General features: G+C 41.6%; 1 protein-coding gene across 3 annotated transcripts in view; it reads left to right on the top strand.

Annotated features, from left to right (window-relative positions):
* CAB39L (calcium binding protein 39 like) overlaps window positions 1-26,410 on the top strand; it is a 104,195-nt gene that overhangs the window by 26,190 nt on the left and 51,595 nt on the right. Inside the window, exons 1-3 of one of the 3 annotated variants that reach the window (XM_032788814.2) lie at window positions 591-678; window positions 780-1,002; window positions 11,165-11,311. In XM_032788814.2, coding sequence (XP_032644705.1) covers window positions 11,210-11,311 — 102 coding nt within the window. In that variant the 5' untranslated portion in view covers window positions 591-678; window positions 780-1,002; window positions 11,165-11,209. Of the gene's footprint in view, window positions 1-590; window positions 679-779; window positions 1,003-11,164; window positions 11,312-26,410 lie in introns of those variants that run through there. The other 2 variants (XM_032788813.2, XM_075061601.1) reach the window with 2 other exon arrangements.

The raw sequence follows: 26,410 nt of genomic DNA, 5'->3' as shown, positions 1-26,410 counted from the left end.
AAACAGCCTGAAGAATCACTGATGTTAGAGAAGAATGAAGCTTTAAAATAACACACAGAAGTGCACGCACACACGTTCTCTTTCTATTTCCCCCACCTATCCAAGAAGATCCTTCAAGATAATTGCAGTTTGCTATATTTTCCCATGACTGATAATAGTTGGTAGTATACATTGTTTCAGTAGATTTTTATTATGTGAAGTTCTCCTTCCTGTCTTATACTGACATTGTCATAAAATTAAAATACACTTAGCTTGAGAAACACCTTTTATGTCTATTAGATTTTATTTCGCTCAGAATAAACTGTGAATGTTACACTGAAATATTGAGTAAAGAAAATATATTTTTTTTCAAGCAGGAAACACCAGCCTATGGGGTAGATCCCCTCTACCCAAAGAGCTCTTGTGGGTAGCATGTTGACTTTACTATCCTGTAACCATAAACCATTCACTGTAGATATGTTGCATTTGTGACTTTAACCCTAGAAAATTCTGTGGGCAGAGGCATTACTTTGTCTTTTGCTTTACACACATTCCTCTGACGTGGAGCTCAGTTTACAGAGGGAGGGTGTGTGTGGCGTGTGAGAGAGAGAAAGCCGGGAAGGGAGGGAAGACGCACATACACAGAGCTAGTTTGACCAGAAACAGAACTGCCCCTGGCAGATTAGAGAGACAAATGAGGTTTGGAATCTGAATCCAGGAAAAGGAGAGTGGAATTTTACAGCTGCTCTAAGTGAGTGTGCGTGTTTTAGTGATCATCTCTGTTAACATTTTTCCAAAAGGTAACAGTTACTCTGTCTTCAGCAAGCAAGTTGAGACTGAATTCTGGAATTTGTTTTCTCTGCCACGTGTCAATCATAAGCAAGAACTTTTATATTAAATGGAAGATAAGTAAAGGGTCCTCCAACTGGCCTGCTGGTTTGGGTCTGGCAGAGAGCTGTCTTCAGCACCTCATCATGCATCTGCTTTTTGTTGTTTAGACAAGACTGGACATTTCTGTACACAGTGAGTATCAGCTAAGATTACCTAGTCTGAATTAAATAAAATTAGGTAATGAATTAAAACTTCCTTTTTTGGGTTATCAATAGCTTTCTGGTAATGAAATTCTCACTTCTTGTTACCTCTTTGTAGCATTGTAAACTAATGTGGTGGTTGTGTTTTTGTATGTTAAAGCAGTCCTAAACAGTACTACTTCTGTTACATAAGGCATTGGCTCTGTTAGCAAATATTCTGTATCCATGGTATATCTTTGGAAATGGGTTTTATTTACAGTGAGGATTCCAAAAATAAAATAGCTGCAATATATCACTTCTCTGGCTTCTCTCTAATGAGGTACTTGCAGATGCAGCTTTGCTCTTGAGATACAGAGAAATGAGAGCATAGTCACTTACATAAGAAATTCAGAAACTATTGTTTGAATATATACTGAAATTTTATATACTTAAATTGTCACATGTAACTGCATACATCATTATAAATAAAGAGATGAAGGATAATCTAATAGGTCTCTTCCATCTCTAGCTTCTAGGTTTCTCTGAAGTAATGGGCCAGTCTGAAAGTTTTTTTTCAGGCAAAATGTTCATTTAAGTCTCTTGAGGAGTTTTACCTGAGTAAGGACTGTAGAACTTGGCCCATTTTTAGTGGTAATAAACCCATTGCAGTGCCAAATTATTTAATGCATCACGGTGTCACAGGAAGTGATATGACTCTCTTCAAAGAAATGACCAAGTGAATGGAGGTGGTATGGGTCACTTTCCAATAATGGCTAATATAAAGCAAAGAAGAATAAATACTTGTATTAATGTTTGAACTGCTGGATCAAGGGTGTTATTTTTTTCCCACTTGGCTGCTGTCTCAATTTTTTTTGTTTAATTTGGGTTCTGCTACCGATTTCTCTTGCTTCCACAATTATTACTACTAATATAAATGGAAATTAGGCCAAAATTTCCCTTGTATATAAGTAAATAATAATAGCCCCTAAATAATGGCTTTAATCTCCCAAATATTAATTTAAGGGACCCGATCCTGCATGATTGGAGACTTTTTGAATTTTGCTGTGAACTTCAATTGGCAGGATTGGGCTTTGCTTATGTTTCACAAACATCACTGTTGCCATGCTATAGGTAGAGATTCCAAAGACTCCTGAGTGTTACCCTTCTGCTGCTGTCAGCAAGTATCTGCAAAACCTACTTGCAAGTTGCGTTTCTCATCACCTTCTAGCACTAGTCCCTAAAGAAGATAAAGTACTACTGTTGTCAGTAACTACATTAGCTCAAATGGCAGAGGTCTATGTAGTGGATCTAAAGATTCCAATCCTCCTGATGATCTATGTGAGTGTCAGGATAGTTCCATGTGATAGAATTTGTCTCTGTTTTCTTTTTTTAAAAGCCTAGGAAATTACAACAACAAAAAAAACTATATTAAAAGAGCATTGTTAAAGTTGCAAAGTCAAGCACTCAAAAGTTAGGAAATGCCAGAATGAAGGTACCTGTGCAAGCTTAATTCACTCCCCCTTCTGCTTTGTGTTTGCATTATGAGATAGTTTATGTACTATTTTTTCCGCAGGACCCCTGACTCATTAAGTGAATGGGAATTATTCTGTATTTTATCTTTTTATTCTCCTCATTGCTCACAGGCCTTATTTAATGCACACAATCGAAAGCTTACATTGAATACAAAATTATTAATGTCCTCCTGTGTCTTTCTTTAGGGTTCCTACCATAGTATCTGCGTGCTTCACAAACATTAATGCATTTATCTTCAGAATATTCCTGTGAGATTAAGCAGTATTATCTCCATTTTCCAGGTGGGGAATTGAGGCACAGAGAGAGCAAGGTCAAAAGTGCCCATTAGTTCTAGGTGCCCTATTTGAGATGCCTGGAGATTGATTTTTCTTAAAGAATGCCATTGTGAGTGCTCCAGCATACCTGCATGTCTGACCTCATGTATCTCACACTGAGTACCCAGAAAATTGGAACACGCAATTAATAAGCAAATGTGAAAATTTTGGTTTGTGGTTTGTCCAACATAATATAGGAACTCTGTGGCAGAGGCAGGATAGAATCTAGTTCTCTAGCGCATCATACAGCTGCTTTTAACTATGGGACAGTCCTTAGTTTTCCTGTAATCCCTTGCTTCATTCACCATGTAACTTACCAATTCTGCAACAAACAAGGTAGGGATCCAAATAACAGCCTCATTTAGTGCACACCCCTGATTCATCTCTAGAACACTGTCCATTCAGTGCCTTTTCCTGCGGAAAAATAGCATGTAATCGTGTAATTAAAGAGTATAAATGTAACGCATATACATAAAAGGGATGAATTAACATTGCATGGGCAGCCTGAATTCTGGCATTTCCTAATCTGAATGAGTGATTGAGTTTATAACCATAACTGTCCTTTTAACTTTTTTGGGGGGAGGAGGGGGTATGCAATGATACATAATTAACCTGCAAAATGATAGTGAAAAATTTACCTGCCCCAGCACACGATCTACATGCCATCAATGCTTTTTAACACAGTGATGGGATGGGAGGAAATGAAGATATTTTATTTACCGATTAAAAAAATAACTCATCCCAGGGTAAATGTTGTGATTCTGGTACACAGGGAGATACTGTATACCTAAAAGGATAAGAAAACATACAAAGTTTTCTTGCCTGAATTTGTGTAAAATGTTATACAATCATTCACTTTCAGTACCAAACTGCTTTATCTCAAGTAACATGTAAGAAGAATGGGCTGAATGAATCACATGCTGTCATTCTTGTGTTTGTGGGAAGGAGGAGGAAATATTTGTTACTGAACTGCTTAACTGAGTTACTATATAATGATGGGATCTGCTGATAACTGAAGTAATATTGCTGTCTGGGTGCCTTCTTTGTTTGCAGTGTTATTGTAGCCATATTGGTCCCAGGATATGAGAGACACTAGGTGTGTGAGGTAATAACTTTTATTGGACCAACTTCTATTTATGAAAGAGTCAAGCTTTCAAGATAAACAGAGCTCTTCTTCAGGCTTGTCACTTTCACCAATATTGAAGTTAGTCCACTAAAAGATATTACCTCACCCACGTTGTTTCTCCTGCCTTTATTGTGTTTATAAGTTTTGATATACTGGGGTCTTTTAAGGAAGACTGTGATCAAGAAATAAAGGAGAGCTCAGGGAGGGAGCCTATAAAGTGTATGAAAAGAAATCTGATTAGTGTGACTAGAACTGTTTAATACAAATATAAATTTAAACATTTCCATATGTCTCGCTGGTGAACATGTAAGCTGGCCGAACAGGTTTCTGTATCTGCCAATCTAGTCACTGGAAACTCAGCTGGGCTGAGAGCGTTTTGTTTTGGCCCATTATAATAGTATCTTCAAGCAAGAGCTGAAAAAGAGTGGTGGCTTATCAGTGTTTTTTCTTTACCTCATTTAGCATTCCCATCTTATAAGCTAACTCCAAGCTTCCCATTGAAGCTGTTGGGCATTGTTATTTGGTGGATGTGGGTTGGTTGGTTTTTATTAAATGCTATTTTAGATTAATTGGATTAGCAATGGCACATCATCATCTGTTCTGAGCTCTAGGAACATAAACTCAGATCTGTGTAAATAGTCAGTCAGATTTTCTCCCCCTGTCCTGCTCCCTTCAGATTCACATGAAAATCAGTCTGTTAAACTTTATCCCACAGATTTCCTGAGACAAAAAACAGATTTCACCATGTTGCATATTCCCAAAATTACCAGAGGTCTAGTTGTCTAGGTCTCGGAATCCTGGACGGGGCTGGGGAGAAAGCGGGAGGAACAGGGGAAGAGGAACCTTTAGTTTAGGCTCTTGTTCCTACTGAATGGCATTCTATACCACCCCCAAATCTTGGTTGATAAATGTTTGCTGATAGGCCTGTGGTAATCTGCAAAACTAATAGATTTGATTTTGTGGTTAATAAAGCATAGAATTGGAAGCCAAGAAATTTTGGTTTTATTCCTGACTTTCCCATTAGATTCTTATGTGACCTTTGACAAGTCATTTAATCTTTCTGTGCCTCAGTTCCCCCATTGTAAAAGTGGAGATCGTTGTACTTACGTGCCTTACTAGTGTGATGTCAGGCTTCATTTAATGCTTGTAAAAGTCTTTGAGCTCGCGGAGAAGGCATGCACTGTGAGTGCATAATATCACTTTGCAATCTCAGCCATTCCTTTGACTATGCCTAGTACCTGCACACTGCTGATCTTATTGGTCTCTGGACTTCATGAATGCTTTAGTTTGAGTATTAAGTTTTTGTCTTTTGCGTGTGTATGATCTTGAGGATGTCAAGGGAATGACAAAATAACCTGGTGAAATATGAGAGCAGAATAATTTCTCACCAAGAATGAAACACACCTGCCTTGCCCATGCCTACTGCCTGTCATAAAGAAGCTCTTCTTTCTAATTTAAACAGGTCCAGTGAAATATCTAGAAAAGGTTGCTTTATAAACTTTCACTATTTTTGCCACTTTTCCCCCTAAAATAAAACAAAAGCAAGCATGTTCTTCACCAAACCCTAGCTGAACGCTGCCAGAACTGAAATATTTTTGTGAATTTAGAGTGCATGAAAGATGTTGGACTTTCTAGCTGTGGAGACTGAGATGTTCTGTTTATCTACAGGTTACAGCCTCAGGAAGTGGAAGTACATTATTTCCCATGTAGCCCTGCAATGTGTCTGATTCCTATACTGGAGAAACCACCTCCAAGGCTGAAAGAGTTATTTGGTTTTAAAGATCTGTTTTTCCCCCTGTAATGGCATAATCCCCCAATCTGAACCTTGGAGTCCAAAAAAATGGGGTACCAATATGAATTCCTCTAAGCTTAATTACCAGCTTAGATCTGATAGCTTCCACCAATCAGGACCTGGAGTGCCTGATACACTCTGGTCCCCCCCAAACCTTCCCCGGGGACCCCCAAGACCCAGACCCCCTGGATCTTAACACAAGGAAAGTAAACCCTTTCCCTCACCGGTGCCTCTCCTAGCTGCATCCTGGTTACAACTGCGAAAATCCTGTGATCACATACCAGACGATCCCACACACCACCTTTCCCCGGCCTCCCCCCCCCTCACCGAGCGCACACCACAACGACAAGCTCACGGAATCACACAACACACGCACTACTTCCCCCCTCTCCTTCTCACCAATCCCTGTGTCAGAACACCAGAATTCTTGAGCACCAAGGAATACAATCAGACACACGTCTTTAAAAAAGGAAACTGTTTAAAAAGAAGAAGGAGTATTCTGTAAATCAGATGGAATATTACAGGCTTTCACTTATAATCAGCTTAGTAGAACCTCCCCAGCAGAAATACAAATTTAATATTCAACCAATACACATAATTCACCGAGATACACATGTGCAAATAAAAAAACAATTAAAAGATAAACCGCCTTTCTACTTTTTTGTACTTACTAAATTTGAACAAAAAATTAGAGAGCCTGTAGGTACGTGTGGTCACTCTCAGAACCCAGAGAGAACAACAGACAAAGAAAAGAATACACAAACAAAGACTTCCCTCCACCAAGATTTGAAAGTATCTTGTCTTCTGATTGGTCCTCTGGTCAGGTATTCCAGGTTTACAGTTTGTTAACCTCTTACAGGTAAAGGAAACATTAACCCTTAACTCTCTGTTTATGACACCCCCTGATCTCATAAACTGCTAGTAAGGGTATGAGACTTACTGATAAATTAGTGACAGCTGTAGTGGTGCTGTTTGCGAAGTTGACCCCTCCTCATAAGGAACTTGCGGGAGACTACCAAACCATGGTCACCAAAGAGCCCTCAGATAGTGGTAGTTTTCAGTCACCACCAGCCTGTTCTACATTCAAAGTTTTTGCCACAATATGCTTCCTTTATCTTGTGTGACTGAGAATAGTATGTGTCCAAAGAAAATCACTGAATGGTGGAGGCAAAGGAGACCATAGGTCTGACAGGGACATGTCTGCCAAAAAGACTGGTATTGGGAATAAATGGTACAAAGAGAGTCCAACAGAGATTTTAAAATATGTAATTTGCACTCTACCTATGGCTTGCCTTTTGTGTGGAGGATGTAGTAGGTGAAGGCAGGAGCAGAGAAGAGAATGAATTTGTTGCCCTGGTACAGTCAACGATAGAGAGTGAAGTGAAGAGTAATGGCACTCCCCTTGTCACTAGGAAGTTTCTTTGTGCCATTAAGGTGCTGTAGTGGTAAGCTTGTGTGTAATAGCACGACAAAGAAATTCCCTAAGGTTTCCCATCTCTTCTGGAAGTGCTAGTATCTCATGTCCTTCAGTTTTTACAAGTAGCCCTGAATTAAAGACAGACCCTCATCAAAGGTGTAGTTGATGCAGGAAAAATTGGGCTCCAAATTTTCAAAAGTACCACTTGTGAAGGGTTGGATCACAGAAACCCCCTTGGGACTGCCACTTGATGTGCTGGGACTACCTCTGAGCCTGTTTTCCCTGCCAGCTTGGGACTCCAGTTTGAGTCTGACACACTTGCCTGCTGCAAACACAGATCCAAGTCTGAACCACGTCCCCCACAAGCTGCAGGCTTAACTGAAAACAGCTTAAGAAGTGCTCCTGTCTCCAGCACTCAGATACCCAGCTCCCAGTGGAGTCCAAACCCCAAATAAATCAATTTTACCCTATATAAAGCTCATACAGGGTAAACTCATAAATTGTTTGCCCTCTGTAACACTGATGGATTGAGAGGCACAGCTGTTTGCTTCCCCCCGCCCCCCGGGTATTAATACATTAATAAGTAAAAAGTGATTTTATTAAATATAATAAGTAGGATTTAGGTGGTTCCAAGTAATAACAGATGGGACAAAGTAAATTACCAAGCAAAATAAAATAAAACATGCAAGCCTAAGCGTAATACAGTAAAAACTAAATGCAGGTAAATCTCACCCTCAGAGATGTTCCCATAAGCCTCTTTTACAGGCTAGACTTCTTCCTACTCTGGGTCCAGCAATCACTCACACCCCTGTATTTACTATCCTTTGTTCCAGTTTCTTTCAGCCTCTCCACCCCAAGGAGATGCCTATCTTTTATGCCAGCTGAAGACAAAATGGAGGGGGTTCAATAGACTTTCTCTTGTGGGTGGAAACCCCTTCTCGTACCCTATACAGAATCCACCAGCAAGATGGAGTTTTGGAGTCACATGGGCAAATCACATGTCCATGCATGACTCAGAACTTTACAGGCCGACGCCACATTCCCAGGAAAGCTCAGATGTGGACTGTTGTCTCTCAAAGTTCATTGTCAGCTTAATTGTTTCTTGATTGGCACTTACAGAGAATAGTCTTTTCTCAAGAAGCTGATCAAATGCTTCACTGAGGCTACTTAAAATCAAACAAGTACATAGCCAATATTCATAACTTTGAATAAAAAAATGATACATGCATACTAATAGGATAAATATATTCAGTAGATCATAACCTTTGCAGAGATATGTTACATGGCATATCTAGCATAAAACATATTCCAGTTATGTCATATTTACACTCATAAGCATATTTCTATAAAGCATTATGGAGTGCAACGTCACACCAGTACTTTGGGGTACCTCAGATTAGGCATTTGGAAATCAAGGTAACCAAAATACCTTCCCATTGTTATAAATATTGGCTTTTACTTTTAGAATTCAATGGACTCCATCTAGGATGGGGAAAAAAGCTTGTCTGTCTAGTGATACAAAATCCTGTTGGAATTGTAGTGAAAATAGTGACTATGTAGTACAGAGGCTATGTTCAGAAGATGTATATAGGTTAATTCCTTTTGGGAAAAGGTAGATAATAAGCCTTGTGATCCTTGAAGCTACCATATAAAAAAATTCTTCCCCTGTCTCCCCCCAAAAAGAGGAAACCTGCTAGCCAAAAGTGGTTCATTTATTTAAAAATTGGAATAATCAAAGTTACCCTGACCCACCTGAATGTGATGTTTTGTTTTTTAAAATATCCTTTCTTTGTTTTTTTTAAATAGAATTCAAACCCAACTCCCACCCCTCATGTCTTGTCTTCAGAGGTTAATAAGCCTGCAGGTCCTGACCCTTTTCTATTTCCAGTGTTTTAATTTTTAAAAATGTTCTTTTCCCTGTAATATTGAGTCATTAACCATGTGGTTGTGGAGTCGCAAATGCTTATTAGCATCATGCAGGCAGACACGTTATTGCATTACCCTTTAAATTTAGCAAAATTGTGGGGATGATGCAAGTCAGCCAGTGAGAGGCCCCTTCTTTCCTGGTATGTGAATATTGCTGAACATTCCTGGATGAGTTAGTCAGTATACCCCCATCTTCAGTGTAGTGTATTGGCAAATTGAGAGATCTGACTCTGCTCTGTGCTAGTCAGAGGGTGTTGCCAAAAACTGTGGCCTGAGTTCCATGGGAGCAGCGCTGAGCACTGTTTTTGGCATCCTAGTTGAGATCTGAGCCAAGTATTCAGGCTTACATAGCCAAAACCGCAGAAATAAAAATGTAATTTGAACAGTGCCCTAAGGAGCTTGAATATTGAAGAGACACAGTGACTTGAATTTCCAGAATTTGAATGTGAAAATATTTCTGTAGAACCAGCCTAGCAACAAACCATTAATGAAAAACTATATACAAATTTAATTTACTTTTGATACTATTTCCTACTCTAGGAACTTTTAACTGAAATATTACACTCTTCAAATAATCTTTCTTTATGTCGCAGATAAATTACACAACATCTCTCTAAGTGCTTTAAGATGTTTCACTTAAAATTTTGTAGCATAGGATCTGTCTTATTTTATAAAACATCACATACATTTTCAAATAATTATCTCAAATATCCATAAGGGTGTTTAAGTAAAAACTATAGCTATTATTTTTATTAATCATATAAGATATGTAATAATTAGTATCATATGTGTACATGGAGGAAAAGTGTGTTCTATAAGACCATTAGATTTTGAGGTAACTGTGAGTGTTAGAGTATTTTACATATGTATATTTTAATCTGTTTTCGTTCCTTCCCTCTTAATCTCTGTTACAACATTTCTTATTTGTATGAGACTATAGCATATATGAAAATTGGAGTGATGTTTTTTTTTCCCTCCCCTCCGATCTAATTTACTTCTTACCAGTGTGTTTTTACTGTTTGCATGTTCTTCAGCTTGGTGACCTATCCTGCAAAGTGCTGTGCGCCCTCTTTAAAGTGACATGGGCCTCATCCAAAGTCCATACAAGTCAATGTGAGTCTTTCCATTGACTGCGTTAGACTTTGTATTGGCCCCTAAGAGTCTTCAACTCCCATTAAAGCCAATGGGAGTTGAGGACACGCAGCACCTTCCAGGCTCAGGTCCTGCTGACACATTAAAACTAAACTGGTCGCTTTCTCTTTCTGGTTCTCATGCACTAGTACACTGATTGATTGGTATTTGGGTTTCCAACAGAATAGGGAGGAATGTCTAAGTAAAGTGTTTTTGTTTAAATGTTTTAATTTAATGTAAGCATTTGTATTTATATTAGGCCTCATTTTATATTCCTTTCTCATCTAAACTCCCCCAGAATTAAATGAGTCAGAAGTGAGTCACAGGGAATGCAGGGCCCTCAAGGTTTGGCAAGCTCCCTTTTTGGGGAGGCTTAAACTAGTCAGTATTGACATCCTCTTAACTAAAAAGTTAAATAGAGAGAAACGAAATAAAATGTAAGCAATGACTAAAAATTTGAGGCCCAATCTTGCAATGATCCAAGCAACAGATATATTTGTCTGCTGGTTCTTTTTTTTTTTTTAATGGAGATAGGTATATCTTCTAGAACTGGAAGGGACTTTGAAAGGTCATCGAGTCCAATACCCTGCCTTTGCAGCAGGACGAAGTACTGTCCCTGACAGATTTTTGCCCCAGAAATGGCCCCCTCAAGGATTGAACTCTCAACCCTGGGTTTAGCAGGCCAATGTTCCTTGGAGCTACTGGTTTTCCAGTCAAAACTTAAAAGGCCTGTAGAAACCAACTGAGACCAGTTGAAGGATCTAGTGGAGTCTACTGGAATTTTCAGTAGACGTGAGCAACTGGAGCTCAAAGTGCTCTTAGTCTGAGCTTGCAGTATAATTTATACATCAAGCATGCTGTATTTGACTCATAGCTGCAAACAAAACCTTAAAAGCTAATTTTTGCTTTTTGTTTTTTGTCCTTTTTGATTTAAAGCAATCCTCAGCTATAGCAGAAGAAGAAATTCAGGTGAAGAAAATCATGCCTTTGTTCAGTAAATCGCACAAAAATCCTGCTGAGATTGTAAAAACTCTGAAAGAAAACATGGCCATATTGGAAAAGCAAGATAAAAAAACAGACAAGGTATGAGATCCTGTTTTTAAAAGACTAGTGATAAGGCATTTATTTGTACTCGGGGGAACAACAGTTTGAAGAAATTGAAATTACTCTGTTCACCAAGCCTGTGATCTTGCAAGCACTTATGCATGCGAGTTACTTTATGTACAATGAGCAGTCAATGAGACTACTCATTTGAGTAAAGTTAACCAGAGTTGGGTAACAAAAAACTTAATATTTCTGTATCCAACAGGCTAATCCAAAAAATAAGTGATTTTGTATTTTTTTTAATTACTCAAGCATGTAACAAAATAAGATGAGACCATTTTAAAAGTACCCTGGGCTAGGGTTTACTGTTTTTGTAGACTGAAAAACTACAAGTGTGTGTGTGTGTGTGTGTGTGTGTGTGCGCGCGCGCGTGCATGCATGCAACAACATTATATAAAAATACAGCAGTGTTCATATGTACTATATACACCCTAAATATAATTATGTATTTGTATCTATCACCGTATTAGAGTGGGTGGCTGTGTGTGCACTTATGTATTATCACAAACCTGTTTAAGTCCATTTAATTGTACCAGAGACTTTCATATTCTCTAAAAGAATTGTCATGGGTACAGTCCAATAGTAGAAATGTGGATGAGACTAAAAATAAAATTAAAACAGAAATAATTGTTAGGTAATATTTAAACACTTCTTACGCAATTCTGTCATTTGACTGCAAATGTTATTGTACTTTTCCTCAATACGATTATATATTAGAAGTGAACCAAAAATAAAAAGGTAAGCACCTTTTCCTTCTCAGTGGAATCCTCTCGGTACTTTGGGTTCACAGACAATACCTCCGAATGTGTTATTTCTGTAACATGGATCTCAGTGAGACTTCTGGTATTTGATGTCTCACTTTTTGGGATACCGTCAGTTAATTGTGAAGGATCAAAATAATTTCAGGGAGGGGAAAGAATAATTTTGTGCTAAATGTGTCTCCATAGCCTAATTAATGGGGAGATTCAATGCAGAAATCTGGGTTTAAATCAATTTTTGTTTTTTGCTTTGCAGTTCAACTTTAAAATCACTGGTTGAGCTGTGCTTTTGGGGTGGGGCAGGGTGTACCCTGGAGATGGAGAATTAAAAGGAATTCTGACATTTTATGAGAACTTTGGCAATTTTTCTACTTTCTAAAAAGTCTGAACTGTTGGTATACTTTTTTTCTCACAAGATAAAAGGGTTACAGATGTGGAAAATTTCATCCAGTTTGTCAGTACGGAAATAATTTACAAATTTGAAAATTACATTTTAGCTAAATGATTTAATATTCAGTTATCTGATATTAAATATCTATGATCCCAATCCTGCAGACTTACTCACATATCTAGTCCAATTAAACCATTCTACAAGAGAAAGTGGTTTGTTCCTAGTTCTGTTCTTTCAGGCACAATTCAAGAAAGCATCACTATTCAGGACAGTACTTAAGCACATGACTTAGGGCTTGGCTACACTTGGAAATGTGCAGTGCTGGGAGTTACAGCTGTGATCGTACAGCTGTGTAGGAACAGCGCTGCAGTGTGGCCACACTGACAGCTACCAGCGCTGCAGTGTGGCCACATTTGCAGCATTTGCAGTGCTGTTGGGAGTGGTGCATTGTGGGCAGCTATCCCAGCGTTCAACTGGCTGCTACGTGCTTTTCAAAAGAGGGGAGTGGGGTGGAGTGTGACAGGGAGCGTGGGGGAGACAGAGAGAGTGGATTTTTGGAGCAGACACTGTGACAGCTCCCTGCCTTGCAAATTCTGGCCATTTCCCCCACCCCTCTCTCAATCACTCTTAAATGCAAAAAGGCTTCAGACCAGATAAGCAGCTTCTCGACGGACTCCCTCCCCTGCCCCCTCCCGCTGTGCGTTCTCTCCTCAGCAACACTTAGCAAGCTGTTCTCAGCGCCCTGCCTGCAAGTTCTAAGGACTGGAAGATACACAACAGCAGCTACCTTCCAATCATTTAAAAAGTTTTGACCCTTCCCCCACCCTCTCTTATTCACTAAATGCAAATATGCACTCCAAATAGCCTTCAGACACATAAGCAGCTGCTCAACACGGACTCCCCTCTCCCCTCAAACAAACAGCTTACTCACAATCTCCCCTGCCTCTGTCGCTGAGCGAAAGAGCAGCTGTGTTGTTTTTTTAGAGCTGGTCGTTCAGCCATTCTTCCGGTTTTGTGGACAGGATTCTGGGAACTCTTAATACCCTGGAGGCATAACAGCGTCGTTGGGTCCACACCTGATGAGCAGCGCTGCATCACCAGCGCTTGAATCGCTACACCCCAATCAGACCAGGTGTACAGCCAGCGCTGCAGCCAGGGAGTTGCAGCGCTGGCTGGGCTTTGTAAGTGTGTACACAGAGTGAGTTGCAGCGCTGTAACCCCTTCACCAGCGCTGCAACTCTCCAGTGTAGCCAAGCCTAAGTGCTTTGTTGAACTGGGGTCTAACTCTGATCTGGATTGCCAAGCAGGCTGAGTCCTTATCCCCTTGGGGTCAGAGGAGAATACCTCATGTCACACAATAGATGTCCCCTTCAGTCAAGTGTTGCACTGAACTGCTCTGAAGAGAGTCACACCCAGTAAGGAAAATGTTCTGAATAGTCGATGTTGGGGGAGTAAATCATAGTGCGGAGATTCTTAGGGCTAAAACAAAGCTGTATAGGAAATCTGGAGGAAAAAAGTCTCTTAAAAACTAATATTAAAAAAAACAAACAAACCCTGATGTCTGCTACTGCACATTTAAAACTTTGGGGTCCTCGTTGATCTGCATTTATTCAGTATCTTTGCCATTCATGTGTGTTTGAGCATTCATGGGATGGGTGGGGGGTGATCTGTGTGCAACTTTCAGCTGTTCTGCTGGACTGAGAAAGTTTGAAAACTAATTATTACTCTAGTGAGAAATTCAGTGCAAAAACACCACATCTTTCACTTTCATGAGGCTAATTAAAACATTGTCTTGTCTAACTTTCACATTCAATCCCATTTTTCATGTGGCTAAAAGCCTTTTCTTTTCATGGCTAAACATACAGTATTGCTTGCTAGCAAAATAGATTCCAGCTAGTATTAACTTCAAAGTCAAAAGCCCTAACGGTTTATCCTGCAGTTATTTAGACAGCTGTAACCGTAGTGTGGATATGTAGTTGGAAATGCATGTTTGGGACAGTTTAAAGTGGCTGATGTAGCACCAGTGCCTAGAGCAGCGGTGGGGAACCTTCTTTCTATTGGGGGCTGCTGACCCACAGAAAAAGTCAGTCACAGGCCACACACAGCCCCGTGGGGGTAGGGGGTGCAGAGGCTCGGGGCTTCCCCTAGGCTCCGGTGTGGGGCCAGAAATGAGGGGTTCAGGGAGTGGGGTTGGAGTGGGGATGCCGGGGGGCTTCCGACCTTTGGCAGAGAGTTCGGGGTGGTGGTGCAGGCTCTGGGAGGGTGTTGAGATGCAGGAGGTTGCTCAGGGCTGGAGCAGGAGGTTGCGTTGTGGAAGAGGGTGGGGGGTGTGGGCTCAGGTCGGGTGCTGCTTACCTCAAGTGGCTCCTGGTCAGCAGCAGAGCTAAGGCAAGCTCCTGCCCTGGCCGTGGTTCCTGGCCAATGGGAGCTATGGGGGCGGCACCTGAGGACGGGGTTAGGCATATGCAGACTCAGAGCTTTCTTGATCGCCCCTGCGCCTAGGGTCAGCTGGGTGAAATTAAGCAGGGGGCTGGATCACCTGGCCTAGAGGCTACCAACCCAGAGAAGAATTTCTTTTCCAGCTCTGTAGCAGTTCTGAAAGATACAAAACTACAAGGAAGTGGTGTTAAGCAACCTTGAAATGATACGAAGTCAGATGGGAGAGAATTTGAACAAGATGAAGTTTTATTAGCACACTTGAAGTGCATGATCTGTATTGCATGTTATTGTTAAATAATGCAAAGATTATTAGTACTGCTACAGAGCAAACTGTGCTCCTGATTTAACTCCAGCATTGGCACTCCGCATCAACCAGGAGTGATAAGCATGGAGTCAAACAAATCATTAAGAATTGTACTTGATGTAATTATACATCAGGTAAAATTGGACTAGCTTATTTTTCAGGATGCCTGTGCATGGATATATCAGATATAGTTTGGAGTTGTATAGACTTGCCACTTACCTTGTGGTTTTTTGGTTTGGGTTTGGTGTTTTTGTTTTTTGGTATGATTCACACCACTTCAGTTTTGCTTTGAATTTCAATGCAAAATTAATTGGAAACTGCCAGTTTTTGCCTGGGTTAGGGGTAAAAACCAACCAGTGTAGAGCCTCCTGCAAAGCCATTTGCCTGGACCACCTCGCTGGAAGACCCAAAATCCCTGCATGCCCTTATATTCCCACCCCACTCCCCTCCACCTACCACAAGTTCCTGTGCCAAGCCAGACAGATAGGGTGAGTTCCGTCTCATAGTGGTGATACCATATGTCTTTGGAAGAAGTTAGAGGAATAGTGGGTGGGAGGCTTGTTAAACAAAATGAACAAGAACTTCTCAATCCAGCCCACAATAGAAAGGGTAACGTCCTGACTTCCTAAAGGCCTCAAGATCACAACCACAAAGCACTGTCCAGAGGATGTATTGCATGCCATACAGCACTGAAGCATGAACAGTAAACATCCCACCTGTATTTTTCACCCATCCTTGGTGAGGTTGGGCTCTGATGACTCAGGCTCCCTGCAGCTACAGGTTTGGCAACATTTCTGAACCAGACCTGCAAGGAAATCCATCAAGTTTTACAAGATTTTCATCCAAAATTATAAACTGATCATTAGTAATTTGAAAGTTGTCCCAAGTTCTCTCTGCATTTGGCTTGGGTGTGCAAAGCTGACCAAAGTTTTAGATTTGTAAAGGAATCTGAAATCAGGCAAGTTGTACATAAGTAGTTTTATTATGAATAGTTATGGTTCTGCCAGCCAGCAAGACAAACTTGAGGTTATAGTAAACTCACCCTTTTTGTTTTCCCCTCAGGGATCCATTCACTGTTCAAAAACACTGTATCAACTAGGTAAAAATTCATTTGAAACTTTTTTTTCCTCTGTCTTCCCCTTTACATTTAAACTTACTTAATTAGGCAAATTCATGTAGGTAGGTCAGTGTGGCATGTCTTCACATTTCACTTCTGTGTGCTGTAGTAGAGGTTCACAACTGTTCATAAGAATCTGGAGTGCTATATTTTTTGCAGCATTTTTTGTAGTCATAAGGATTTTTCCTGATCAGGCATTTATATTTAGAAACCAAAACCCAGTTCTGCTGTGATGGGGTTTACGAATCCTACACTAGACTGAGGCAGGGGAAGAGGATCGAGGCAGTACTGGGTTCTATCCCTTGGCCACTGCCAAGCATGATGCTGGGGCAAAGATCAATATAAAGGAAGCTCAGTTCAGCAACTCTAAGCAAAGGGGGAAAGAGAGGCCAGGTTCATATAGGAGCACTACTCGGCGGCAACAGCAGGAGAAGCAGCGTGGGATCCAACTGTGAATCCCTGACACTCTCCATGAACAAGGGGCACAAAAGGGCTTCAGGCATCAGCCTTAGGCTGAAGTAAAAACGTTGTCAAATATGGCCACATCTGAAACTGCGATGCAGGATGTGGTAGGAAGTGGCCTTGGGGAATGCTGAACCTAGGCCAGGAGTTCTCAAATTGGGGGGCAGGACCCTTCAGAGGGTCGCCAGGGTAATATATGGAGCGTCGTGAGCTATCAGCCTCCACTCCAAACCCCACTTTGCCTCCTGCATTTATAATGGTGTTAAATATATAAAAAAGTGTTTTTTAATTTATAAGAGGGGTTGCACTCAGAGGCTTCCTGCGTAAAAGGGGTCACCAGTACAAAAGTTTGAGAACTACTGACCTAAGCCATTCCCACTGCTGCAACCTGCAGGGCCATGGGCTAGGACTTGGTGGAGAGGGAGGGCCTGGGTCCTCCTATCCACCCAAGAGCTATGGCTCCTGTCCCCATTGAGGGCAGCAGCAAAGAAGGGGTTACCAGCAAAGAAGACAGTCTAGCTAAGACCACATCCAGAGAGCTACAATGCCCTGAACTGATAGAAAGATTGGAATCGGAGACTAGGCCACTAAGCCTAATGACTGACCAAACCACCCAGCTACACCTGCTCTTTTATGCAGTGCTGAAGAAACCGTGCCTAAATCCTGTTCATCTCACTCTCACATCTGGCCCTAATAAAGTCAGAGGGATTCCTTGTGTAAGTAAGATGAGCAACGTATGAAGAATGAAACATACACTTGCATATTGGAATCATTATGAGATTATCATTGACTCTAATAGGACTGTCTGTGGGCACGATCCCGCAACAACTGAAGTCAGTTGCAAAATTCCCTTTGAATTCAGTGGTGTATAATCTGGTCCTGTGCAAGTATGACAAGGGGCCAAGTCCTTACCTTATCTGCTGCTGCAAAAGCTCTCAGACGTACTGGATTTTGTGGGAAGTTTCACATTTCGGTCTCTTCTGCTCTAGTGCCAAGTGAGGCAGTTGCACTGGAGATGAGTGAGATTTCAGGTATCCTTTAGTGGAGGGGTTGTAACTCAGTTGGAAGCCAGGAGACCAGGAGTTCTAGTCTCCCCTCTTTTGACTGCTTTTTTATATTTCTATATGCTTCACAATTCTTATTATTGATCAAGGCATTGCACACCTAGGAGACAGTTAAGTATAATTCCCTTCATTTTACAAGTAAGTTCCCTAACAGGTTGCACAAGGGCACTTGTAGAAATGGAAATCAGATTCAGATCTTTGTATGGCAGACTCAAGTCTCTTCCACCTAGTAACGCTGCCTTTCAGAATGGGTGTTCCAAATCTGTGTGCTTGGCTATCCTATTGCTAACTACTCCTCTGAGAACTAGGCCACATTCTTCTCCCAAAGCCAGGAATAACTCACGAATCCTGACCTTAAACATTCTACTGCTGTCGAGCAAAGAGTTGTGTAATCTGCTGGCAGAGTGCGTATCATATCTCCCACCAGGGACTGATTCACATACTCCTTCATGAGCACATGGCTGTGCTAGGGTTCTGAAAATCCTGCATTCAAACCTTGCTTGTGGCTCGTGGAGGTCGTTGTGACTGCACATGATGGAATATGTTTTTCCAGTTTTCTTGAAAAAAATTCTTTGATTTAATTCCCCTAGTGAGAGAATGCCCTTAAAAATAGGTTCTGTAGTTAAAACCTTTATACTCCATCAGTTCTGCCATGATGTGCAACAAACACCAGTGTTCCATGCTTTGGTCACTGGCCACATTTCAGTGGTTTGTGTCAAGCAGTGGGTAGGTTTCAAGCAGTAACTTAAAAAAACCCATATTTATATAGACCATACTGGAAATATTCCAGAGGTTCAGATTGAAACTGGCTATCAAATCCTCTTTCCAGATTTTTTTTGTGCACAGTTGGGAATGTCTAGTTTGCTATGTGTAGGGCCCTGGATAGATCATGATTTCACAGACTGCATGGAAATCATTACATTAGCCCAGTACCGTGAGGCTGTGGCTTTGTGGGAGGTTAGTGAGCTGGACCCATCCCAGAGAGGAGCAGGGAAGTGGCAGGCCAGTTCTGTCCTAGGGAGGGAGTGTGACCACAAGATGCCGGCCATGGTGCTGGCTTGCTCCAGCCCATGCACTGTTGTTACTTCCTGTCCAGCTGGTGAGGATTGGGGGTGGAGCTGACAATGCAATGATTTGGAGCTTGGCCCTGCTCCACCGTGGTTCCTGGCAGGTTTGGCAGGAGATTGGGATCTGTCCTCACTCTAGTCAGCATAGTAGCCTGTACTGCTTCTGCTTAGAATACAAGCAGGTGCATGAGGGGGCGCTGCCCCAGAGAGGTATCTGGGTGTGAAGGGGTCCTGTCCCAGTGGAGGGATCAGATGGGGGAATGGATCCTTGTCTCAGTTCCTCACCAGCTGGCACTGTGGTATCTCCTGCAGCCTGCTGGGGGGTAAAGTGAAAGCAAGTCCTCCCAACCTTGAGTATAATCTATAGTATGTCTTCCTGCTAGTGATACTGTCAGCTGGATGGGTAGGATTCTGTGGCCTGCTTTGTGCAGGAGGTCAGACTAGATGATCATATTGGTCCCTTCTGACCTTAAAGTCTATGAGACAGAAGTAAACTGGAGTCAACTCATTAAAGAGGTAGGAAAGTTGAAGTTTAGGCCTAGGAGTTCTCATGGGTGTCAGTTTCTCAAGGTCTGACATTTTGTCCTAATGATTTGGATGTTTATAGTTAACATCAAAAAGGAAAATCCAGATACACTTGAAGTAGTGGAGATCCATTTGCTTGTGCTGTAAATACTATCAGCAATATAAAGGTGATGATAGGTGCTTGTCATTGCTATCTGAGATTGCACGTAAGGATCATTGTGAAATTAGCACAAGGCTGCTGAAGCCAGGAACTCAATTTACACCGTTTCACTGGTTGTAATAAACACATCACTGATATTCCATGTGACCCTGCAAAAGCTGACTGTATTTGGTTATGTTTCTGAATCAGACGGGCAGGTTTTGTAGTGGGTGGTTTTTTTCTCCTACTGCAGGCAGGCAGGTGATGTTGCAGAGGAAGCAGCTTGGCTTCTGTTGGTGTACAAAAGTGTATCTAATGTATTTATGGGGAAAAATCAATTGTCTGAGTGAACAGCAGATTAGACAGGTGTGTCATTTTAACCTTTTACATGTTGCTTCCTGAATTGGCTCCATATGAAATGAGAATACATTTACAAGAACATGAAACTTCCCTTAATTTAGTCTATAGTATCATAGTAGTGAATGATCAAAAGACTTGTTGGATCAATGAGTTCAGTTCCCTACAAGTGCAAGATACAGTCCCTTAATATAGTATGTATCTAATATTAAGTATCAGAGGGGTAGCCATGTTAGTCTGTATTTACAAAAACAATGAGGAGTCCGGTGGCACCTTAAAGACTAACAGATTTATTTGGGCATAAGCTTTCATGGGTAAAAAAAACAAAAAAAACAACCCACTTCATGATAATACTTCCTGATTTTGGCAGTGTCTATAATGTGTTTTTTTGTTTGTTTGTTTGTTTTTTTAAAAAAAAAAAAGCTCTGACAAAGTTATAGGCCTGCTCTACACTAGGAATTTATGTCAGTATAGCTACATCTCTCAAGGGTGTGAAAAATCCACACATCTAATAGGTGCTACTATACCAACCTAACCCCCGGTTTAGACAGCACTAGGTCAACAGAAGAATTGTTCTTTTAACCTAGTTAATCCACCTCCGTAAGAAGTGTTATCTACCCAAGTAGGAGAAGCAGACCCATTGGCATAGGTAGTGTATACACTGAAGCGGTGCAGTTGTGCTGCTGTAGCATTTTAAGCAGAGGCAATGTGGGGGGGATGCATGTGGGATTAAGTGCCTCCCAGATTTCTGTAAATGCTGAGCTGCCCCTGAAGGGCTTGCTCTGCTTGGCCTGCCAGCATGAGAAGGAGGTTTTGTCCTTCTGCTGTGCCTCTCCCTTGGCACTTCCAGCTCTCTCGGCCCCTATCCCCAAGCAGCCAGGCCTGGGTGGACAGCAGAGGGGGCAGGCTGCTGTGGCCTCCCCATCTGGGCTCAAACAGCTGCTGCACTGCCCAGAGGCAGTGACCCGAAGCAGCCACCCTCAGCCAACGTGAGAAGTGGCTCTCTCCTGCTCCCTGCCAGGGACAGGGACTGAGCCAGCTGGAAATTCTGGCAGGCAGAGTGTGGTGCTGCTGGGCGCAGGGTGTGCGTAAGGGGTGGGGAAGGTGCTGGGAGCAGGGTCCCTCTGCTCAGCTGGAGGTAGGGGCACTACCCATGCCCCTCCCCCCTGCTGAGGTGTCCATCAGGGCACAGGTGCCCTGGGGAGATGTTGGTGCTTTGAGTCTCCCCAGCCCGGCCAAGAGGCACGTGCTCCTCACTAGGAGCCAGCAGGATTGGCTGCCTTGGCCCAGGGAGGTGAGGCTGGAAGGTTCCTCCCAGAGGCGACACATGAGATGGTGATGTGCCCCCCTTTCACATTGTCATCCCCCTACCCTTCCACCCCCATCAGCAGGCATGAGTCATCTCTGGTTTTGAGTGTAGACAAATCCTTAGTGCTCAACCATTGCCTGATTAGTGCCCTAACAGTGTTTAAGCACACCTTTATGTTGTCTGTACAGACAGGACCAAGCCATATTATCATGCCCTATTCTGGGCAGAACACTCTGATCTTGAGCATCATTTGTTAGAATTGATGTAGCAGTTTGTCTCATGCCACAGGCATGACCGAACAGTGTTTTATAACACAGTAGGGGCACCAATATATTTACAAAGCCAGCTTAAACAGTGTGAAATCTGTAATATGGACAGGGCCTTTGTGTCCCAGCAACCAGGTCTGCAGTTATAATTCTGTTCCTGTATGGGTCAGAGGCAAGGCTACGACTGGATCCTGAGGCATTTCAGCAAAGAGCTTCTTCAAATAGCGGTTGTCAGAAGCAAAGGAGACTATTTTTTTTAAAACTGCCCCACCTCTTAGCAATACAAGGTCATAAGCAATTCAAACCACTTTAAGTATAATAAAGGAAAACTAGGAGGAGAACAGAAAAATAGTGCATATTTCCCAATCATAGAGTTACTTCCTCCATCCCAAGACTGATAAATGCTTATTTATTTTTTGTTAAATGAAATATAAACCGTGTACCGCTCGTCCAGGAACAAAACTCAGAGGAAGACTCTTTCTCATATTGCTTTGAGTCTGAATGGCCTTTTGTTATTATTTGTATTGCAGTAGCACTTAAAGGCCTCGATCAAAGATTGTGGCCCAATTGCACTGCACTCTGCAAACACTACAATAATAATAATAATTAATAATTTAATAAAAAATCCTTATCTCAAAGAGTTTACAGTCTAGCTAAGATCAAGTATAATATCAATTTTGTGTCTAATGCATCTTCTGGTAACTGTTTCGCACTTGCAAAGACATTTATAATCAAAAAGGTCTTTCCTGTTTCTGTTATGATCCTATCAAGTAAGTTCACCTTAGCCTCTAAGGATAGAACAAGAAGCAATGGGCTTAAACTGCAGCAAGGGAGATTTAGGTTGGACATTAGGAAAAAGTTCCTAACTGTCAGGGTAGTTAAACACTGGAATAAATTGCCTAGGGAGGTTGTGGAATCTCCATCTCTGGAGATATTTAAGAGTAGGTTACATATGTCTATCAGGGATGGTCTAGACAGTATTCGGTCCTGCCATGAGGGCTGGGAACTGGACTCGATGAGCTCTCGAGGTCCCTTTCAGTCCTAGAGTCTATGAATCTATAAAATTACAATAATTTGATTTTCACTTGTGAAGGAACCGAATCTGGGTATTTTTTTAAATAAGTTACACAAAGCATTAGTCTCAGCTCTCACTGTTTAATTTGTCAAAAAATATGAAGACATGTTACTACCAGAAAACCACCTTTTTTCTAAGCAGTGGCATGCATAACTTTCCTTAAATTAGAGGAGCTATGTCACTTTATTCACAGAGGAGATAATAGATAATGTGTACATGCTACAACCACAAAGGGACATCTTACACTAGTTAGGTGATCTAGTCGGTTTGGTAGCGTGCCTCAAAGATTGTTGTAATTCTGCATTTGCAACAGAGAATTTAGTACTCTATAATCAGCAGAAGTGAAGCTGCTATCCATGCTGCTCATTAATTATGAATTACACTTTGTGGGCCAGCAGGTTGTTTGTTGTGTCAGAACAATGCAGAAAATAAACCTCTGAAATTATAATAAAAATACCTTATTTAGTTTTCATTTGAGACTATACTGTGGTAATTTCTAGTAACTAAATTGTGTGCAGTAAAATTGCAGAGGAGGTAAAGAAGCTGATGTAAAGACTGTAAAAGAGGAGTTAAAATTAGAGCTGTCGGATTAATCGCCATTAACTCACATGATTAACTAAAAAATAACTGATTAATCGCGCTGTTAAACAATAGAATACCAATTGAAATTTATTGAATATTTTTGGATGTTTCTCTACATTTTCTAATATTTTGATTTCTATTACAACGCAGAATATAAAATATACAGTGCTCACTTTATTTTATTAGTTTTTATTACCAATATTTACACTATAAAAATTATTAAATTATTTTTTCAATTCACCTCATCCAAGTACTGTAGTACACTTTCATGGTAGAGATTGGAACTTACAAATGTAGATTTTTTTTTGTTTTATTTTTGAGTGCTATTATGTAACAATGTAAAACTTAAGAGCCTACAAGTCCACTCAGTCTTATTACTTCTTGATCAGCCAATTTCTAAGGCAAACAGATACTGCTGACTGCTTCTCACTTTCAGATGACATTGTAAATAAGAACAGGCGTTCGCATGGCACTTTTGTAGCTGGTGTTGCAAAGTATTTACGTGCCAGATATGCTAAACATTAATACGCCCCTTCATGCTTCTGCCACCATTCCAGAGGACATGCTTCCATGTTGATGCATTTAAAAAAAAAAAAATGCATTGATTAAATTTGTGACTGAACTCCTTGGGGGAGAATTGTATGTCTCCTCTTCTATTTTACCTGGATTCTGCCATATATTTCATGTTATAGCAGTCTCAGATGATGACCCAGCACATGTTTGTTTTAAGAACACTTTCACAGCAGATTTGACAAAATGCAAAGAAAGTATCAATGTGAGATTTCTAAGGATAGATACAGCACTCAACCCAAAGTTTAAGAATCTGAAGTGCTTTCCAAAATCTGAGGAGGAGGAGGTGTGGAGAATGCTTTCAGAAGTCTTAACAGAGCAATGCTCTGATGCGGAAACTACAGAATTCGAACCAGCAAAAAGGAAAATCAGCCTTCTGATGGTGGCATCTGATTCAGATGATGAAAATGAACATGCATCAGTCCACTCTGCTTTGGATCATTATCGAGCAGAACCCCCAAGAAACCCCTGTGCATCTAGATCCCACCCCCCCAGCACCTGGATTCCCCCCACTGAGCTGCCCGCACCCAGATTGCCCCACACAGAGCCCTCTCATCCCACACAGAGCCCTCTCATCCCACACTTGGATCCCTACACACACTAAGCCCCTTCACACTTGGATCTTGCCTAACTGAGCCTGCCCACACCTTCTGCACCTTGCACGGAGGGGCAGGACCCTGGGGTGTTTCTGGGGCAGGCCTAGTCCTTGCGCTGTGGCAGGGTTGGGTGCAGCCCCACCCCTGAGTCTGTGTCATGGGGGCAGGACCGGCGCTAGTATTTTTAGCACCCTAGGCGCATGGTCATTTCGCTGCCCCCCACGCTGGTCCCGTGGCTCCAGTGGAGCTGCCGCAGTCGTGCCTGCGGAGGGTCCCCTGGTCCGCGGCTCTGGTGGAGCTGCTGCAGGCATTTCTACGGCCGGTCCCGCGGCTCCGGTGGACCTGCCACAGTCCTGCCTTCGGCAGCTCCACCGGAGCCACGGACCAGGGGACCTTCTGTACGAATGCCTGTGGCAGGTCTACCGGAACCGCCTGCCCCCCCCTCCTGGCAAAATGCCGCCCCCTCCATAATCCTGGCGCCCTAGGCGACTGCCTAAGTCACCTAAATGCAAGCACCGGCCCTGCATGAGGGAGAGCTGCACAACTCTATGCAGTCAGTGGCCTGTGATCCCCATTGCCATGCTGGAATCTCCACTTTTATTTGACAAATAAAACTTGGAGAATTTTAAAATACTGTGCACAGAACTTTTAATTTTTTGGGACAGAATTTTTTAGTTTTTAGCACAGAATGCCCTCAGGAGTAAAGTTCTATACTACCATCCAGCACCATAGTATCTGGTCACATTGCACATAAAATCAACAGCAGTAATAGCAAAGTCCCTGGTGGACTTACTGGGGTCTCTGGTTTTGCTTTGAAAGCAAATTGCTTTGCAAATTAGGACCATGACCGTATATTGGCTTTGGAAGTTGACTAGGAGCCAGTGGTCTATTTTTAACACAGGCCTGATATGCTTGTGGTAGCCTAAGGCATGGTGAAATTGGGCAGCTACATTCTTTACCAACTAGAGCCTGTGCATCATCTTCACATTCAACTTCAGATACAATGAGTTACAGTAATCCAGCCTGGGTGGTGACAAATGTAGGGATTACTGTGTCCAGGTTGTTGTCCAGGAGGAAAGGACAAAGTTTCCGAATAAGCTGGAAGTGAAAGAAAGCACTGCTGGAAACTGATTCTGTCTTGTCATTCAAGCTTAGCGAGGGGTCAAACAGGAGCCAGAGGCTTTTCACAACTTTGACAAAGGGTGGCTGTGTGCCTTTAATGGAAGGTGGTGGAGACAACATCTTGGCCATCTTTTCAAAGCATTTCCCCTTTGAAGTGGTGCTTGGATTTAGTTTGAACCAGCTGCTCTTTAATCAGGGGCTAATTTCCTGTAAACAGTCTAACATGGTAGTTGTGGTTGCATTAGTAGAGAATGAGATATATAGTTGAGTGTTAAAGGTGTTCTGTTGGCCGCACACCTTATGGCTTCTCACTGTCTCTCCTGGGTATCTCCAGTCTAGATATTGAAGAGAAGTAGTTATAGTATGGATTCCTGTGAGACCTCACGTGTGAGGCCTTTGAAGAGGAGGAGCAATTACCCATCACCACTCACTGAGTTCTGCTGGAGAGGAACAACTGAAACCTCTATAGTTCTGGGCCATGTACTCCTGTTATGTCCTGTAGGTGGATTAGCAGTAGAGCTGGGCAAATAATTGTGGGTGCGGGTATGGTTTGGGAGCCAAAGCAAAAATTAATTAAAAAAAATAGTTTTGAACTAAAACTGGTTTGTTTGTTGTTTGTTTTTGTTTTTCTTGCTGAAATGACAAACTAAAGCTCTCTCTTTGTGGTGGTGGTGGGGGGAGTTTGAACAAAAATTTTTTGAACATCATTTTGAAATGACATTTAATAACAAAATGATTCATTTTGACTTTTTTTTTTTTAAATTTTCCCTTCATATTTTATTCAGCCAAAATTTACGAAATTTAGTAAATTAGTTCTGTTCATCCTGAAATTGTGTTTTTTAGCAAATTGCTATTTAATTGAAAAATTTGACCCAGCTTTAGTGAGCAGTACCTTATTTTCCACTGAGGTAAAGGCTGCAGAGAAGTTTCCCTGC

This window comes from Chelonoidis abingdonii, chromosome 1 (assembly GCF_003597395.2).
Source record: "Chelonoidis abingdonii isolate Lonesome George chromosome 1, CheloAbing_2.0, whole genome shotgun sequence".
Classification (NCBI taxonomy): domain Eukaryota; kingdom Metazoa; phylum Chordata; order Testudines; family Testudinidae; genus Chelonoidis; species Chelonoidis abingdonii.
This window is presented reverse-complemented; position numbering and strand designations above follow the sequence as displayed.